The 20,648-nt window shown below is 36.4% G+C and overlaps 1 protein-coding gene across 3 annotated transcripts in view; it reads left to right on the plus strand.

Moving 5' to 3' along the window:
* LOC149804814 (homeobox protein six1-like) overlaps positions 1-20,648 on the plus strand; it is a 126,316-nt gene that overhangs the window by 93,804 nt on the left and 11,864 nt on the right. For 2 of the 3 annotated variants that reach the window (XM_089944894.1, XM_089944886.1), the window contains exon 4: positions 19,900-20,557. In XM_089944894.1, the coding sequence (XP_089801020.1) occupies positions 19,900-20,557 (658 nt within the window). Of the gene's footprint in view, positions 1-15,198; positions 15,329-19,899; positions 20,558-20,648 lie in introns of those variants that run through there. The other variant, XM_089944882.1, reaches the window with a different exon arrangement.

The following is a 20,648-nucleotide window of genomic DNA, read 5'->3' on the forward strand; positions in this document are numbered from 1 at the left end:
ATCTCCCCCATAACCACGCACCCATATGACTGTTGTGTTTGGTTTACCGCGTAATCACACACCCTTGTAACTGTTGTGTTTGGTCTCCGGCATAACCACACACCTATATGACTGTTGTGCTTGGTCTCCGGCATAACCACACACCTATATGACTGTTGACGTTTGGTCTCCTCCATAACTACACACCCATATGAATGTTGTGTTTGGTTTACCGCGTAATCACACACCCATATGAATGTTGTGTTTGGTTTACCGCGTAATCACACACCCATATGAATGTTGTGTCTCGTCTCCCCCATAACCACACACCCATATGACTGTTCTGTTTGGTTTTCCGCATGACCACCCACCCATATGACTGTTGTGTTTGGTTTACCGCGTAATCACACACCCTTATAACTGTCGTGTTTGGTCTCCGGCATAACCACACACCTATATGACTGTTGTGTTTGATATCCGGCATAACCACACAGACATATGACTTGCGTTTGGTCTCCCCCATAACCACATACCCATATGACTGTTGTGTTTGGTCTCCCCCATAACCACACAGACATATGACTTTGGTTTCCTGCATGACCACAAACCCATATGACTTTTGTGTCTGGTCTCCCTCATAACCACACATCCTTTTAACTGTTGTGTTTGGTCTCCTCCATAACCAAATACCGACATGACTGCTGTCTTTTGTCTCCCAAAAAAATCATACACTCACATGAATGTTGCTTTTGGTTTCCCCCTAACCATACACCCGTATGACTGCTGTATTTGATCTCCCCCTAACCATACACCCATATAACTGCTGTATTTGATATCTCCCTAACCATACACCCGTATGACTGCTGTATTTGATCTCCCCCTAACCATACACCCATATAACTGCTGTATTTGATATCTCCCTAACCATACACCCATATAAATGCTGTATTTGATCCTCCCAACCATACACCCATATGACTGCTGTATTGATATCCCCCTAACCATACACCCATATAACTGCTGTATTTGATATCCCCCCAACCATATACCCATATGACTGCTGTATTTGATCTCCCCCTAACCATACACCCATATGACTGCTGTATTTGATCTCGTCCCTAACCATACACCCATATGACTGCTGTATCTGATCCCCCCCAACCATACACCCATATGACCGCTGTATTTGATATCCCCCAACCATACACCCATATAACTGCTGTATTTGATCCTCTCAACCATACACCCATATGACTGCTGTATTTGATCTCCCCCTTAAAATATTCCCTTATAACTGCTGTATTTGATCTCCCCCAACCATACACCCATATGACTCCTGTATTTGATCTCCCCCTTAAAATATTCCCTTATAATTGCTGTATTTGATCTCCCCCAACCATACACCCATATGACTGCTGTATTTGATCCCCCCATAACCATATTCTCATATAACTGCTGTATTTGATATTCCCCTAACCATACACCCATATGACTGCTGTATTTGATCTCCCCCTAACCATACACCCATATAACTGCTGTATTTGATCTCCCCTAACCATACACCCATATAAATGCTGTATTTGATCCTCCCAAACATTCAACCATATGACTGCTGTATTTGATATCCCCCTAACCATACACCCATATAACTGCTGTATTTGATATCCCCCTAACCATACACCCATATAACTGCTGTATTTGATATCCCCTCTAACCATACACACATATGACTGCTGTATTTGATCTCCCCCCAACCATACACCCATATGACTGCTGTATTTGATCTCCCCCTGACCATACACCCATATGACTGCTGTATTTGATCTCCTCCCTAACCATATATCCATATGACTGCTGTATCTGATCCCCCCAACCATACACCCATATGACCGCTGTATTTGATGTCCCCCAACCATACACCAATATAACTGCTGTATTTGATCCTCTCAACCATACACCCATATGACTGCTGTATTTGATCTCCCCCTTAAAATATTCCCTTATAACTGCTGTATTTGATCTCCCCCATATGACTGCTGTATTTGATATCCCCTAACCATACACCCATATAACTGCTGTATTTGATCCTCCCAACCATACACCCATATGGCTGCTGTATTTGATCACCCCATAACCATATTCCCATATAACTGCTGTATTTGATCTCCCCCTAACCATACACCCATATAACTGCTGTATTTGATCTCCCCTAACCATACACCCATATAACTGCTGTATTTGATCCTCCCAACCATACACCCATATGACTGCTGTATTTGATATCCCCCTAACCATACACCCATATAACTGCTGTATTTGATATCCCCCTAACCATACACCCACATAACTGCTGTATTTGATATCCCCCTAACCATACACACATATGACTGCTGTATTTGATATCCCCCTAACCATGCACCCATATAACTGTTGTATTTGATCTCACCAACCATACACCCATATGACTGCTGTATTTGATCTCTCCCAACCATACACCAATATAACTGCTGTATTTGATCTCCCCCAATCATACACCCATATGACTGATGTATTTGATCTCTCCCCTAACCATACACCCATATGACTGCTGTGTTTGATCTCCCCCAACCATATTCCCATATGACTGCTATATTTGATCTCCCCCTAACCACACACCCATATAACTTCTGTATTTGATCTTCCCCCTAAAAATACACCCATATAACTGATGTAATTGATCTGCCCCTTAACCATACACCCATATGACTGCTGTATTTGATCTCCACCCTAACCATACAAACATAAGACTGTTGTATTTGATCCCGACACCACCACCAACCATGCACCCGTATGTGGCAGCTGAGTTCTTGAGTACGGTCTATTTAAATCTGCATTTCATCCTTCGGTAAATTTGTCAAAGTATATAAGAAAATACCTTTTCGTTAGATTATCTGTGTAACTACACTAGCACGTACAACACACCAGCCATCAAACAAAAGTTTTCAGGACCACTCGCTGCCGTAAATGACACCTTAGAAAGGTAGCTAATAACATCAAAATTCAATTAATGCGATCTTCATATACGATACCGATACAGAGGTGTATTGGACACTGGTATGTTTACCTGAATTACGTCCCCGCAGTGTTGCATTCATGTAGGTAATGTGACCTTTTCCACGATCCGTAACGAGTAAGCTATAACATCATTCAAACTGTTACATGAAAAAAATTGATACAGCGGTTAAGTGAGGGTTACATTCTACACATTTCATTTTCACTGTTGATCTTGCTCCATTGTGCAGTGTCCCATATCATTTATCAGACAATTCACATCTCACGTGTGGCGCCATGGACCAGCAAAAGTACCCGGATTAGGATGAGATAAGAGAGAGAAACTGTCCGATGGATTTATTTTATTTCAATTTCATTTACTGGGGTTTTTCTTTGTTTCTATACGTCTTGTACTATATATTATTGTGGCAGCTTTCGCGACACACCTGGTTATTTTTATCGCAGAAATAATAAATGGGATCTGCTCAGTCACGACCGAATGCAGAGCGATACATCTCGCTCCCTGCAGAAAAAGCAATCTCTGATTTTATTTGTATATAATCATTTTTCCATTCAGATTTGTATTCGTTAACGTACGAAAAGAACTTAATTTAACTGCATTCTCAGATCAAAATTTAACAGTTAAAGATGCAAGACAGAGATAAAGATGTCATAAGGAATGAATACATTTATCTGGAATTAATTCATATATGCCTAGAGTACGTAAAGGAATAAAATCAAAGAAATTCAAGAAACTAATATCACTTTGTAGGTATCTTATTTTCATTTAATCTGAAAGCTTTTGTTATCTAATAGCCTGCATGTGTTTCAAAATAGAACACTGGGAACATACAAAACTGTATAATTTCTATTCATCTCAGTTACATCGCTCAAATAGTTCTCTCTCTCTCTCTCTCTCTCTCTCTCTCTCTCTCTCTCTCTCGTGTCAAAGTGTCATGCTCCATCACCCGCAGATTTCGGCCTGACTGGAAAGCTCCCTATCCCAAACTCCCCGTGGTTCCCCGCATCACCTTACCCCGGTTTCAAGTTACACTTTTATTGCATTGCACATATGTCTGTAACACAAGGTATGACCTAGTCTGACGTTAGACGAAGCGCTTCGGAATAGTTGCAACTGAGTGAGGCTAGAGTAAGACAGACTTTTGTTATATCACACCCAGCCAGGCAGAAGAGAAAAACATAATTAAGCACATTTGCGATTGTATGTGCGCTGCAGCATTCCTTCTCCCAAATAATGACCATTTATTTGAACCATTCCAGAGCTATAGAGGAAGTTATTGTGCTGCAAATGAGAACGCTTGATATCAGGCATAACCATCTGTACTCGTGAGGGAAAATTCCGTAGAATCTTAAAAGGGGTATAGAAAGAAAAGCTGAATTGTACAGATTATGTGATTCCTAAAATATAAAAGTACAAAATGTGACTTAAAGAACGATTAAAAGAATGCTTTGCCAGGTTATGGAAATATAAGTTCATTTTCAAATCAGTGCCAGAGTGGCTACAGACTGATCTCAATCAAGACAGAAAACAAATTCATAAAATATTTCATAAAATCATCAAAAATCGTTACCTAGGGAACACATGTTATTTTTACAATTACTTTAGCAGCTATTATTACTGATATTTAATTTGTCTCTCCATGATGTTCTTCTCAACAATCTCTCGAAAAATCTCTTGAATATAAATTCTTTGCCAGCATGTATAATGGCTCGGTTCAGTTCATTGCGGGTTACTTTCAGTATTTGATAAAATAAATCGCTAACGTACACCAAGATTGTCTTTGACATTCGATTCCACAAAATTATGCTATAACTGTGTTAATTGATATGGACAGCAAGCAGTTAAAGTTAATGTTTCATTAACTCCTCAGTGATGAAACCTATTGGACTGTCGTGCCTCGTTTAATGTATTACATTTTGTTTACCTCTTAACAATATTTTCAAACCTCTACTTTGAAATGTATGCATGCCTGTTAATAATTTGCAAGAGGAAATATTAAATTTTTTGAAAATGTATAAAACTTAAAACTGTTTGATTTTATAAACTAGCATGATGTAGATTTGTTGACAAATCTTCCACGTTCTTGCAAACTGTAATAAACCGCATGCAGTTAATGTCAAAATGGTATTTGCCAACAGTTGAATTTTTCATCAGCTGCTTCGTAAATCAAGTGCTTGTTCTCTTCCTGCAGAGAAAAATTATTGCCTTGTAACTACTCGTACTTAACGCGTGTTACCAATCCTAATCCCTTCTGATAAGGGCTTTTTGTATATTGCGCATGAAAAAGCATACATGCGAAACTCGTCGCACCAATTTATTGGTGCCTTCGTTGTTATTTTTTTAAATTCGCTTCTTGTGAGATGGTTTATACTTCAAAACTCCGTGGTGTAAAATAATGTCTATTGTTACAGTAAGAGAATAACCACAACTTCTGAAAGAATCTCGGCAGAACCTAGCTGTAAAATAAGGACACACACTCTTATGTGACAGTATATTATATCGCAATATGTCAGGATGAATGGTGCTCGTGGGTTTTGTTACTTTCATTCTTCATTTTGTTAGAAGTTTGTAAACCGGTGTTCATCGTGCACCTGCATCCCTCAAAAGATTTTTTATTATGCGTTCCAGGGAGCACAGAATAAACTATAAAACCTTTCGGGAAATGTATACAATGCGTCTTGAGGAATTATGCATGTCTATACACAGCAGACATTATAATAAAGGTAATTTATCTCTAGTACAGATTACTCATAGGGCTGCGGATTGGGTGTTTGTTGTTGAGTTTTCAATGTTTTACTGTATTTTCAACAACAGAACCCCCCAAAACATCCTAACTTTCTCGAATGAAACTTTTTTAATTGCCATTAGATTTCGTTAATATTCAAGGTAATATAAAGTTGCCTCATAAATCAATAAAGCGTAAGACAGACATTGAGTTAAATACGATCTATACCATTACAAAAGTGAATGAAAATAGTATCAGTTGTTTTCCAGTGACCTCACTGAGTTTAATATGGATCTCTTTTCATTTAAAATGGCGGACCCAGCTCATCCGTTACTCATCTGTGTAACCGTAGCTCTGTTTATATACATGCCTAAACGTTTTCACTTGTGACGTTATTATGTTTGCTTCTTACACCGAGCGTTAAATAGGTAGGGAAAAGCCCAGTAACATTTTAAAAAACATAGAAACAGTGGTCGACATTTAATGACTTGCAAAGAAAAATATTTAATCACCTTGTTAAACGTGTAATTTAGAAGGAAAAAAAAAAAACGTCCGAAACAGGGCTAAATCAAATGTTTGGACAGTGATTAGTTTTGAAATAATAGCCAAGAGGAATAAATTTTGCCGGAATAAATTTAGAGAGCATTTATTTTTAAAAATATAGTAAATCCATTATGGCGGTTGGACAATAAAAGTCTCGTTCCGTCTGAGAGAACGAGATATCTTAAGTCTATGTAATTTGGGAAAGTCCCAGTTGTTTCCTTTTTTGAAAGTTTAAAATCGCATTAGTCTCCAAGTCGTGTATTTTGTGGTTGATATAGTCTTACTTCAGAATAGGAGTGAGCAATCTATTATGTTATCGCTTAAACATGTAGTGTTGTTTTAAGTCATGCGTGTGTTTCCCCTAACAGCTGAAGTCATTACAATCAATAACGGATTAAGGGCCATAAGCACTGAAAATATGATGGTGCGCCCACCCCCACCCCCACCCCCATGTGAAACAAAATTTTTTTTATTAAAAGCTAACAAGTTGGGAAAATACCAGTATTGCCATCATTCCAAATCGAAATGCTCGTACATGCAGATCGAAATGGCCATATCCATATATATATATATATATATATATATATATATATATATATATATATATATATATATATATATATATATATATATATATATATATATATATATATCATAAACAGCTAATTTTAATTTTTTCCTGGTGCCCCTGTTGGACTGGTACCTTAAGCACGTGCTTAGTGTGCTTAATGGGTAATCCGGCCCCGATTATGATCCATAAATATTTCAGTAATGATGAAATAGTTTGTATACATTTTGTAAAGTTGTTAAACACTCCAAGTGGTATACCTATTATCTGTACGTTTATCTTTTCACGTACAGAAAGAAAGAAATTTTTGTCAGAAAAGAATTCTCGTGAGATTTATATGAAAGGGTTGACTTCAAAAAGGTATATAACTTGAATTTAAAGACCATGATTTTTTCCCACTTTTTAAGGTCTGCAATATCTGTTTGCCTTTCCCAAAAGATATTAGACGTGCTCTGATTGACACTATTCCATGAGAACGTCTAACTTTCTTTATACCGCCAGGCACACATGGTTTACAGGCGCGGAGTAAAAGAGATCTTCTAAACCATGTTCTTCCATATGTTCGAAATCCATCTACCACTAATATGTTCTTAATGATAGTAATCACACCCAGATATGTTGTTCTTTCCTCAATCCAGATTCCAGAGAATGTAATATGTACTTACCACTTTCCAGAGTTAAATTCATTTTTTCCATAAATCGTGACCCTCCCCGTGCCAATGAAACAAAAAGTCTGTACGCATATGGAATAAACTCTGTCGAAATGCGTTTTTTTCCCCCGTTTCTCGGTGATTACTGTTTTGTTTGTAATTAGATAGGAAAGTGCCAGCGACAGATTTGTTCAGGACAGCTACCGCTAGCTTGTTAAAATGGTCAATCTTAATAGATGTAAATTTATGTCACTGTTCAGATTAAACAACCCCTACCCAAACCCACAACCCCCAACTTTGACATTTTCGCCGAAAAACTTAGACTGTAAGCCACGCCTAATTTGACTTATATTAATAGTTCGTGTCCTTTTCTAATGAACTACATTATCATTGATAAGACTGCAAGTTGCAAGTGAAAATATTATCATGACAAAGGAAGCACGAGGCAAGGCTGTACCCGCTTTAACAGCACGCGCTGTTCTGTGTTCAAGCGCGAGCCGAAGCTATACCCGCTTTAACAGCACGCGCTGTTCTGTGTTCGTTATATAGAGTGAGGCAATGTTAGAGGAATACAGATTTATTCGAGAATTATTATAAAGCACAAACAAATTTTCTTCTCATGGCAGTGCTTAAACATTGCAAATTATGTATTTAATTAATACTGGAAAAAGAATTGAGTTATATATCGCCACCTAATAAGAGTTAAAATGCGTAAAACAAAGACAGTAAACAAGTTCCCAAAAGGGCCCCAATGGCTGAATATCGACCAGATCATGTAACCATGCGGACTAGTGTGCATTAATTTGCATAGGTAGTCAAATCTGCATATGTATCGGGCATGGCCAAGAGCCTAGTTGTTCTACTAAAATTTTGAATTATACAAGAGTATTTGTCATCTCGTCAGAGACGCTTCCTATCGTTCTATTATTAAGATGAGCCTTCTTGAGAATTTGGTGATAGCTATTCTGAGAAACTTTCTCGCTGGTACGTTGCTATCAGATTTAAAATGAAAGGTATTAGAGAAAAACATGCGCAGAAACGTATTTGGACAGAATTAAGTTAGATAGAAAATTAGAAAGAACGATATCGAACACATTATGGTAGTATTGAATAGGCAGACTAAAACGATCGGAAGTTTAAGTGGCGGACTCTGATATTTGTCATAATTCAAATTGGAACTAAATTGATTTCTTCAAATGATTTAAATAAAAAGCAACAGATTGTCCATATTTCAGTGTCATTAATATTACTTTCAATGTTCTTGTTCGTTGCTTTACAAAATTCAATTCAAACGAGGAACTGTTTTGATTTCATGCGTTATGCTCATAATATGTTGCCAAATTATTTGTACATTAATATTAATTTAATATTCATTTTTGTTACTGTGTATAAGAAGGATGGCGCCTAATCCCTTTAGTTTGGGCTGGGCACGTTTGATTCCTGCTTTTATTACGCTCAAAGGCAGAGAGGAAAATATTTACATTTTCTGTATCTAATTTTCAAAAAAATATCTTAATCAGTACTCAAACATTTGCCAGTGATGTCCTCGTGTGTTATTGCACCAGAGCTAGTTTTGATGATGTCATAAAAATTCTGTTATTTCTTGGAATTAGGCATGGCGTCTAATTTGACTCTTACACCGCAGTATAATTGAACGTACAATGTACCATGTTCAGAAACGTCTTAATTTGACAGGATCAAATTTACAGCGATTCTGAAAATTTCGCTGCAAGGCTAACTGTCTTTCGTGTAGATGAACACAAATACATTATGGGTTTCTAAAAATAATGATGAAATGTGTACACATATTTGGCTGGAAATACAGACAAAACTGATACATGTTTGCTAGAGATGTACCGTGGCTATTACTGGAACTACACATAAAGAGAATTGAACTTTGTGGTGCAAACACATCAGTTGTGCATGTGCAAGCAAGCGAACAAGCAAGTAGAGTGCCGTTACCAAACAAGTCTATATAGGCATTCTTATCTCAACTGACAAAGCAATACAACACTTTGGCTGATGAAAATTTCAAATTACAGTTGCTGTTATTAATCATGTTACACTAATGAAAGTACAGCCGTACATACAAATATATATTTAATTTATTAAAACTATTGTTCAAGGGCTAATGAATTTTTTTATTTGCCGTAGATCATCTTCAGCCGCTCAGGGTGGAGTCCGAACGTTTGGAGCGTCATCTCTTGTTATACTAATGTACATACGGGGAGTAAATGACTTGGGAAAGGATCTCCTGCATCGTCGTGGTGCATCCCTACCTAATTAGCTCCCTGTAGGGCCCCAGTCTAAACTACATTATGACCCCGTCAAATCCTTCAAAGTCTGATTTTGTCCAACATCTGGCTCTAATTAGAGTGCGCAAGGGGTGATAAAGAAAAACAAGATTTATGGGAAAATTTACTTGTTGAGGTTTAGGAATCGGTCCAAATGCCTTTGTTGATAAATAAAACAAATATGAACGACAGAAGGAAATAAATGATTTCAATATTGGCATTGCCAGGCACAGGAATTTAATATTTATCAAATCAAAAACTATCTATTTATTCTATGAAATACATGTACCTTCTTACCAACCAACTGCATATACATACATACATACATACATACATACATACATACATACATACATACATACATACATACATTCCAATAACAACATTTAAACAACACGCATAAAAATTAACAACTTTACGCACGATAACAATAAACAGATAAAATTCGTTGTCACAAAGAAACAATCAAACACTGGATTGTAATGTTTCCAAGAAACTTTAACGTTATAACTTAATGACCCTGTAAATATCAACATGCAAATAGTATAACGTACTCATCCTGTGAAATGGGAGCCGCTGTATCTTCGTTGGTAGAGCGTCGGACTCGTAATCGAAGGGTCCCAGGTTTGTTACCACTCAGGTCAACCTGGGTCGGTTGCCTCGGAGTGTCCTTACGAAAGGTACTTAGTTTCCGTGTAATATTCATGATATGGCCAATAATGAGCTAAAAGTGCCAACAAAATCAACAAAGCAAGGGCTCATCTTATAAACATTTCTTAAAACTCCTTTATTGATACGCAATAAACTCATGGTGAACATTAATCCCTTTAAAAATATTTGTTACAGACTGGTAATAGCTTTAATAAATACAAAACAAAATGAAAGTAAATATACATTATGTTATCATTTCAGACATAACTCCACCCCTCCCATTGTGCATTCTTATACAAACGAGAAACTTTGCTAAATGACAAAAAAAGTTCAATCTGTAGATAAATTCAACTTACTGTAGCTTTCCTCCTCCATTTCACTACATAATATACAATCACAAACTGAAGGCAATGCCAAAAGTAACAGATTAGTCTAAAGCGTGCATGCATGCAAGGGTGTGTTTTGGCGCCGTGACCTGAAAATTGGTACACACTTTGATGTTCGGGTCTGTTGGCCACCTTAGTTATTATGGAACGAAACGATTTCATGTTTGCATGTCAGATGAAGACTCAATGGTCTCATTCGTTTTTACTTTACCTTTACTTGGTGTGCATGTAGTCAACATTTTAACAGAAGGCATTAATACTGTGAGTCTACACAACGACCCCACCATCTCACTTTTGACCTCGATATCACTTTGTGGTCGAATAGCAGAAATTAATCTGCTGTTCGCATGGTAAATATCCATGTATGCATACATACAAAACACATTCACAGGCTGTCCTATCAAACTCAATTTACAAAGGATTGTTTTGCAAAGTGCTGCTTTCATTGTCCGCAATGTAGTAATATCAAACTATCATTCTAAAGAAGTTTGGTACAATTTCACTTTAAAAAATCTTACCAGTGACTAAAGATTACGATATCACACCCCTTATAGCATCCATTAACATATCATACCCTTTATAACATTCATTAATATATCATACCGTTATAGCATTCATTAACATATCGTAACCTTTATAACATTCATTAATATATCATACCGTTATAGCATTCATTAACATATCGTAACCTTATAGCTTTCATTACCTTATCATACCTTTATATCATTCATTAAGAAATCATACCCCTAACAGCATTCATTAACTCGGGCTCGGTCAATGTGGGTACGTGAGAAAGCTTGCCAGTAGCTTCCCGTGGGTCAGTAGTTCTTTCCGGGGTTTTCCCAAGTTCCAAGTCCACCAGTTATCCTGGGCACCATGTTTAGCCTATCTTGTGCTGAAAAATGTTGTTATATCCCATAACAGCAATAATAACTAAGAATGCATTCAGTAACATATTATAACCCTATAGGATTCATTAACATATCATACCCTTATAGCATTCATTAACATATTGTAACCTTATAGCATTCATTAACATATCATACCCCTAACAGCATTCATTAATATATCGTAACCTTAGAGAATTCAGTAACATATCATACCCATATAGCATTCATTAACACACCATAATCCTTATAGCATTCATTAACATATAATAACATGATTTTTCCTCGAATGAATTTTTGCGTGAAATCCAGGAAATGAACCGATAGATCAATACAATACTCCAAACATTACGAAGGAAAGAACATAAAATAATTTGTATGAAAATGAGTAAAGGCACTTTTGCTATTTTTCTATATTCTATAAGACTGTTGATGCTTCCATCCATCTATCCAATCATGCCATGTATGCATGCATGCGTACCATCCTTACTTACCTATTTGTTTTACATATATTCGAATTTGTTTACGCTCCTTGAACCGGCATTAGTATACTTATCTTATATGTATACCATAGCCATATCTATTTAGCGATGTGATCAAGTTAATGTACGAAATACACATTACAACTTCTGAGACACTTGACATACCCATTACATTTAGTAATCGTTGACATTCAATCAAAAACATCATCAACCACCAAATGTTCGCACAAATATTAACAATTCAATGTTTGCAGCTAAAATTATGCAAACCGAAACAAAAAAAAAAAGCTAATTACTAAAGCACATCTGGGGAGTAAAGCGGCTTCTTAGAAAATGGTATATCCTGGATATGAGATTGTTACATTTTTATGTTCAAACATCATCACTTAATTCCGTATTATTAGAGTATGACCTTTTGTGAAAAGAAAAATGACTTCTTTTTATTAGGGACATAAAGTATTTTTTATTACGTACTTCATTATTATTGTGTTTGCTATTTTGAAGTTTATGCTCAGTACTAAAGAGTTATTAGCGATGCGCACTTCGCAAAAGGTTCCACAGACAACAGTTTGCTTGGCGGAGCTTTAAGTCTGTTGGGAAACAAAACTATGATAATGGGCATCCAGGTGTCACAAATCATCCAAATCATGATACAGAATGCTGGAATACCAGTTCATTCATAGTGTCTTCAATATAAAGCTTCCAGTAAAATTTGTTTGAACGTAAACAGTTCTTGGAAAGGTAATTCTACAGAATCCAAAACAAGGAGCGCAAGCAATCAGGGGCCATACCTATTTTAAATTATAACGTAGAACGCTTGACATATTCATCAGGTTTTCATCAATATAAAGGTACATGACCAATCCAACTATACCTGGTAATATAATAATGCGGAAAACAAAGTCAGAAGGTCATACAATCAGGTTACCATAACGCATGTGTTTGATTTATGGACTGCTAGAATATAAGTAATTAAAGGTCTTATTGATATACAAATGTATTCTAAATATGGTTGAAATTAAGAAATATATCGTAAAGTTAGGTTGGAAAATATTACTCCAAATAATGATGTTCTTTAATGCTGGAAATGAAACACTCTGAATCTTTCTCAGAAATATCAATATGCATCCCAAACATAGATGCAATCCAACTATCTTTGGTAAAGAAATGCTGTGGAAATGAAAGTTGGAAGAACGGGTAATGACTGAGTTGGTATAACACATTTACTTGATGCCGTCGGAAGCTGAAAATCTTGCTTCTTAAAGGTCCCACCAACATAAAGCAGCATCCAAAATTTGGTTGAAATCCAAAACGTCTTGGCCATGGTAAAGTTATGATGCCGAAACCAAAGTCAAGAGGACAGGCATCATGTGCTGTAACTCTAAATTATGGCACCGACCCTTGCCAAACGATTTTTAAAAAATATATTAAGCTTAATAGGACTCTGCCGACTTCGTCTTCTAGGGCGCTAAAATAAGGCATTCGGTTCAAGCAGTATCTAGTAGTGGACATTTCACCTACGTAAATAATGATGAATAATGTACATTCTAGCTGTAACTTTTACTTCTTACATTTTCTACTCGTTTTTCTGTGATGTCATCTCAAGAATGACGAATCAGTAATACTCTTTCTCTTTAGTGGAAGAGTCATTGCTTGGTAAATAGATTCACTAAACAGTTTTGATACAGTGTTTTGTAATGGAGAAACGTGTGTTATTAACCACTGAAACATTATTCCGATTTCTTATTCCAATACTTTACGAAATCTGAGAAAAGAGACTGGCCTATGGAAACATTTCCAGTAAACTGAATGTTTTCAGCAGCCAGAAAAGTTGTCCTAACCCATAATCGAAACGTATGGATTTTAGAAGTTAACCGCAAATATAACTTTATTTGTTATGATGACATCTACACTTACATTCCCGGCCTAAACCTAGAGGAAAAGAATGAAAGCACTGAAATACAAACCTTCAGTCGCATCGCATGACATTTGTATATTTTTCCCCTCTAATAAGCTACGTTTTTTATATAAAAAATATTTGCTTGATTTCGGAGAGCGGGTAATGAAAAAGAAATATATAATAAATGACGATGAGTGTGATATATTAAACATGAATTTTGTGTCAGATATAATTTAAAAACAATTAAGCCTCAGCCGACTATTAAAAAAACTTGCATAAGAAATATGATTTTGTTTTCAGATATATGCCTCCTCAATATTACTTCAAACTCGCTGAATGCATTGAAGTACTCATTATGTACAAATTTCAAAAGATAGCTGAGAAACCACGTCGTCACTTGCTCATTATTTTATGACCTTTGTAAACCTCACCGCTAGTTTTCAACACCCTCCTTGCTCATATATTTCTAGAAGTACCAACAAAGTATAAGGAAATGCATGTTCTCTGTCACAATTCCCAACTTTCAGTGGAAAAATTGTTATCGACATTGCAATTTTCCACCATTACCACGGTTAACTTCGATTTGATTTTTTGAAATATTTTCAAGTTTGGTCAGTACTGTTTTGTATATGACCGATATAATAAATGTGGTTTATTTCTAAATAAATAATGAAGAATAAGCAAGACAATACAAATTATGCATTAATGGGCAAGACAGGAATTTTCTCCATGCTCTTATGATAGCGACCAATGTAATAATAATAATAATAATAATAATAACTAGTAGTAGTAGTGGTTAAACAGGGCAGTTTATTTGGAAATAATTAACACTCAGCTAAACAAGAACTGGGATCTTGTGTTGTAAATGTTAATATCAATCAATTAACTGAAAGGATGTCAATCGCAGTGTCAGCAGTGGGATACGGAGGCTGTGACATGGTGAATCCAACTACAGCGCAGTGACAAATTCGCAAGTAGGTCTGTAGTTTGCATACCTACTAGCTCTTAATCTGCGGGGTGTCCAATAGGCTTGAGGCTAGCGACACTTACACATACACGATAGGGTGAAAACAGCCTTCGTTTTCCTTCAGTAAGTGAGTAAGTAGATACAGTCAAATTAGTCCTAGTGGATGCATTAATGTGGGAAGTGCGAAGAGAACACGGCGTCGGAAGCATGCTCTTGGATCTATATAAGTTTCAAGATCAAACCAGTAAGTAAAACGCATTGCTAAAATGTGCATTGCTAATGACTTTTTCGCAAATAGTTTTTAAAAAAAACAACAACTTTAAACCAGGTTTAAAGTGTATTTAGGTTTCAAGCCTGAAAAAACAAACCCAACTTGGTTGTACGGAGCGAAATTAGGTTCATTTAGAAATCATTACAGAATAGCTCTGATTCCAATCTGTAACATGAAACCTGTAAATTGCCCAGCCAAAAGCTTAGTTACGATTGAAGGCCATTTAAGTTGAGCTAATTACTATCTGTCACCCGTGTGGCTGTCTGCTAATTTCTTTATATTACAGGAATCATTCACGACTTTGCCTTTGAAAGAACATCGACAGAAGATATTAACAAATATAATAATCTTTGGGAAAACTGATAAGACACGCATAAGCCTCCATAGTATTATTTTCATCTATGTTCGTTAAATTAGGCCTTGACTTGGGTTGCTTTTTAATTACATCTCTGTACATATTTGTGAAAATGAAGAACAATAATATTCACCCCTATCGGGGACAAGAATGGTACTCTCAGCTTTAACGAACTGAGATTTCTTTACACAGACAATCGTTGTTGTCAGCGTGATCACTTGTCATTATAAAAAAAATAGCAGTTTGTTCGTATTTAACATAATCAAAACATTATTGCCGTCATATGAACTCATTAATCTATGGCGTGTCGTCAAGAGACATAAATATATTAAATATTTAAAACAAAGCGAAAAACCTAATTTACACACACACACACACACACACACACACACATATATATATATATATATATATATATATATATATATATATATATATATATATATATATACACACACACGATCGTTCAACCTGTACGTGATAAGCGCGTAAGTATATGTTTTGAATATATTTGAAACATTATGATTATCAATGTTTGGAATTGCCACTTTATTATTGTTTCTGCAAAAGTCGTAGTTTATCCATATTAATCTTGAATGTTTCAAATATATATTTCTATTTTTATGCTTTTATATTGGAAACCTAAATAGATCTTCATTTCTATTTACCATATAGTTTGAACATTCTTCTTTGTTTGTTTTTAAACTTTGTATTTACATAAGTTTACGAATTCGTCTGTTTTCTTTAACTTTATTTTATTTTTTCAAACCCATTGACAATATAATTACTCTTTTGCGATGACGATGATGAATTCGTCATCATCATCATCAGCATCATCATCTATGAAAAAAATTACAAAATAATATAGATGCTCGATCTATTTCATGGATTTAAATATTTAAATGCTGTGACAATTGTCCACGGAACCGGAAACCATGTCATATATTGTCATTTTATATTAGTGTTTGAAGGGTATATTTATAAATTCGATAATGCCAAATATACCGTATGCATGAGGACTATATATGGGTAGGTAGGTAGGTCGGTAGGTAGACCAACAGTTCTCCCTTCCTCGGGCGTGTTTATGCATAGATTGGTAGATAGTATAACCGAGTTAATGAGTACACTTGAAAGGTTCAAATGAAGTAATGATGTCATGCGTTATCTCCACAACAGAGAGGCAGTTACAGGTCACAGATGGTGTGAATTGGAATATTCTTGGTACATACTATCTAAGAAACTGAATTCAAACGAAAAACGCGTAGACACATATCTACTCCTTTATTGCGAGCCATTTTATCAGGGTCAGTATTTAACAAACAATAAATTAATACAAATAATAGCCCTAGAGGAGACCATAGCACCACATACATAGGGGTGAATGCTGTTGAATTTTAGCCTGCTCTAGCTTTGGCTCAACGAGATCCTGTGTTTATTCGTGTGCGTGCTTGTGTATGTGTGCGTGCGTGCGTGCGCGCGCGCGCGCGTGTGTGTGTGTGTGTGTGAGAGAGAGAGGGTGTATTGCAATGCAGACTGGATTTACTTTATATAAAGCTTTTTTCACGCTTCTGTAAAGTTCCTTATACGTTTTATTTTTCCTTCGGTTGCTTACTTCTGCACCAAAATATAATATCGAAAAATAGGTTATCATTTTAAAACACGTGTTCTGGCCTGACAACGAATGGTTTTTACAATAAAGTATTTTATTATAAATATTCAAAACTAATTTTTTTAATGATGCCAACTACGTTTCTAACACAGATCATTTAAAGAAATATTTAATTGGAAAATGCAGTGAGAGTAAAGTTGCTAGACAGACTGTTTATTGATCTTATTTATTTATTGTTTTGTGTTTTTTTTATAATTTTTTTTAAATACATTAATACAATCACAACTACTACTACTACTGCTTACTATAACTACTAGTACAACAGCTGCGGCTGCAGCAGTAACAACAATGCTACAACTATAATAATAATAACAATAACAATAACAATAATAATAATAATAATAATAATAATAATAATAATAATAATAATTATTATTATTATTATTATTATTATTACCAAATCACATAAGATTTTGGATCATTTTAATCAATGTAGTCTAGAAAGTAGTATTAATGCATGTGTGTGGGGGGGGGGAGAGAGAGAGAGAGAGAGTTCTCCTTTAAATAAGGAATGCGGAAATCCTGAATTAGGATTGAATATCCACAATAACAGAAGAACGTCAAACACACCACGCTGTTCAGAATTAGATCCAGCACCGCTGACAAATATTATCTATGTAAACATGTCATTTCTCGCGCCTTCTGCCGATTTCCTTTTGGAGTTTATACTCTGTTGACATATGTTGGATTTAGCGCCTGGCGTGGAGTAACATAATGTAGATACAAAGAAGCACCGAACAAGATCTCTACACAGCATCGATCTCGATAGTAAAGGTGATTTCTGAGTAAAAACGTAGAGAGAAATTTAAGAACCAACCTAAAGCGTATACAAGAAGCATACAGATCAGGAGGGGGGTCATTTCTTGGTTAGTTTATCTGCGATGGATACTCCATTTTTTTAACTACAAACTATCAAACGCATAAGAAAGGTTTTCTTTGTTACTAGAATGCACCTTTAAGTATTAAGACCGTTTGTTCGATCCAACAAAATTAGAACTTTTGAACTTGAATATGCAAATGAGATAGAGAGAAGAAATGGAAAAGGTGTCCAAAAAGGAACACCGTATTTCAGAAGAAGCATTGAACGGATACAAAATTACCTAACATCTCTTCAAACTTAAATCTATCAGCTTTGTTGGTACTATCTTTTAAAAAAATAGAGGGGGCATGGTCTTCCAATATATTCACGCCTTATCATTCGAAAGGAAATGCCTCTTTCGTGACATCTTGATTTTACTGTCCTGCACTGCAGAGTGAAATGTATATATGTAAAACGAATATACTACGGATACGTTGTACCAACTTTCCAAATCATTTTCCCAAGCAAAAAAGTGTAATCGTACAGGAGTAAAACCATATTAATGTGCTACATTCGACTGTAGGAAGATTTCAAACGAAGCATGTTATTTCCATTCAAATATGAATACTATCTTTTTTTATGTTCTTCTTTCCTTGTTACCCTTTTCTACCATTGGCGGTGGCTTCCGTGCTGGACTCGCGATTAAAGGGATGAGGGTCGGAATCCTTCCAAAAGGTCAGCTACCTCGTTTCGCTCCTTGGCGAGGCACTTTACTCCAAATGATTGTGAAAAAAATTACCATCCTGTGTTGCTGTGTCGTAAAAACATCAAAACCTCCCACCCACCCAAACCAAATCAGACAGCGTTTCATAATGACAGATATATCCGTTTCATTATGAAAGAATATATTTATATTTGTCGAGTAGCAACTCCATCCCAAAAGCACGGCGAGTAAAGTAATTTTGTCAATATTGTCTCATATATTTGTGTAAACATTAACATGTGAAACCCCGATGTGGGAGCTTCCAAGTGCTTCAGCATATAATTTGCTATTTAATATAAGAGTTTAGTTGTCCTCACGTTTCTGAGTAAATGTTTGCTAAGATGTCTATTTTTAGTTCGAGTTCAGGTCTATAAAGGCCGTTTTGGCATATAATCGACGAGGTTTGTCCAATTATCTGTCGTTGTTCGAGGGCGTCGCTGTACATTTTACTTCATTTCAGACTTAATTTTACGGCTGTAAAGTCCTAATTAGATTCTCCAGCAGTCTATTCAGCGGTGCACCGGGTCATCGCTGTGTACACAAGACTTATTTGTAGCTCAAGATCTCATGTTTCTACGCATACACTGCTGATTAACTAAATACAGGCCACTTATGCATACGATACCTTGTGTATCTACATGGATCATGTATTGGCAAAGCCGGTGCAAATTTAAAACAGTTAAAACCAGTCTTTTGTTGTGTAATTGGACCCAGTCGTACCTTTTTGCAGTCGAGTTTGAAGAAACGCCCATCTGCGGTTCGGGTTACCATGATTGACATCGTTGCCATGACGACTAATTTTCTTTGGCATCAAGTGAATAACGATACCAATGTGGGGTCGTGCGTTCCAGCCAATGGAATCTAAGCAATGATCCATTAATGTTATACTAGAAGTCTGTTAGGAAAGGCAATACGGGAAGAACGTTGGGATAGTTTACGTTTTGTTATTCTTTTCCAGTGCACTTTCGACCAGGAAGCGGCCCAGGTGTAGGCCCCTTTGGAGAACTTCCGATGTTACACGAGCAGCCCCCCACAACAAGTGTGGGGTCCCCCAACTCGGCTATGATGCCTTCCTTCGGCTTTACTCAGGAACAAGTTGCGTGTGTTTGTGAGGTATTGCAACAGGGTGGAAACATAGACCGACTAGCTAGATTCCTATGGTCTCTTCCTGCATGTGAACATCTACATAAAAATGAAAGTGTTTTAAAAGCGAAAGCTGTTGTGGCTTTTCATCGTGGTAATTTCAAGGAACTTTACAAAATATTAGAAAGCAATAGTTTCTCACCTCACAATCACCCGAAGCTCCAGGCACTCTGGCTAAAAGCACATTACGTAGAAGCTGAAAAACTCAGGGGTAGGCCTTTGGGTGCTGTTGGAAAGTATCGTGTCAGAAGGAAATTTCCCCTCCCTCGCACAATTTGGGACGGGGAGGAAACAAGTTACTGCTTCAAGGAAAAATCCAGGACAGTTCTAAGGGAATGGTATGCACATAACCCCTACCCCTCCCCAAGGGAAAAGAGGGAACTAGCTGAGGCCACCGGTCTAACCACGACACAAGTTAGCAACTGGTTCAAGAATAGACGACAGAGAGATAGAGCCGCAGAAACTAAGGAAAGGTAAGTTGACATGTGCGAGAAACCCAAATTTAATGGTCTGTAATATGTGGTCTGGACAATTTTGTGTGTATTTAATACTGGGGAGTAGCAT

The sequence above is a fragment of the Sinohyriopsis cumingii genome, chromosome 2 (genome assembly GCF_028554795.1).
Source record: "Sinohyriopsis cumingii isolate HCF-2022 chromosome 2, ASM2855479v2, whole genome shotgun sequence".
Lineage (NCBI taxonomy): Eukaryota > Metazoa > Mollusca > Bivalvia > Unionida > Unionidae > Sinohyriopsis > Sinohyriopsis cumingii.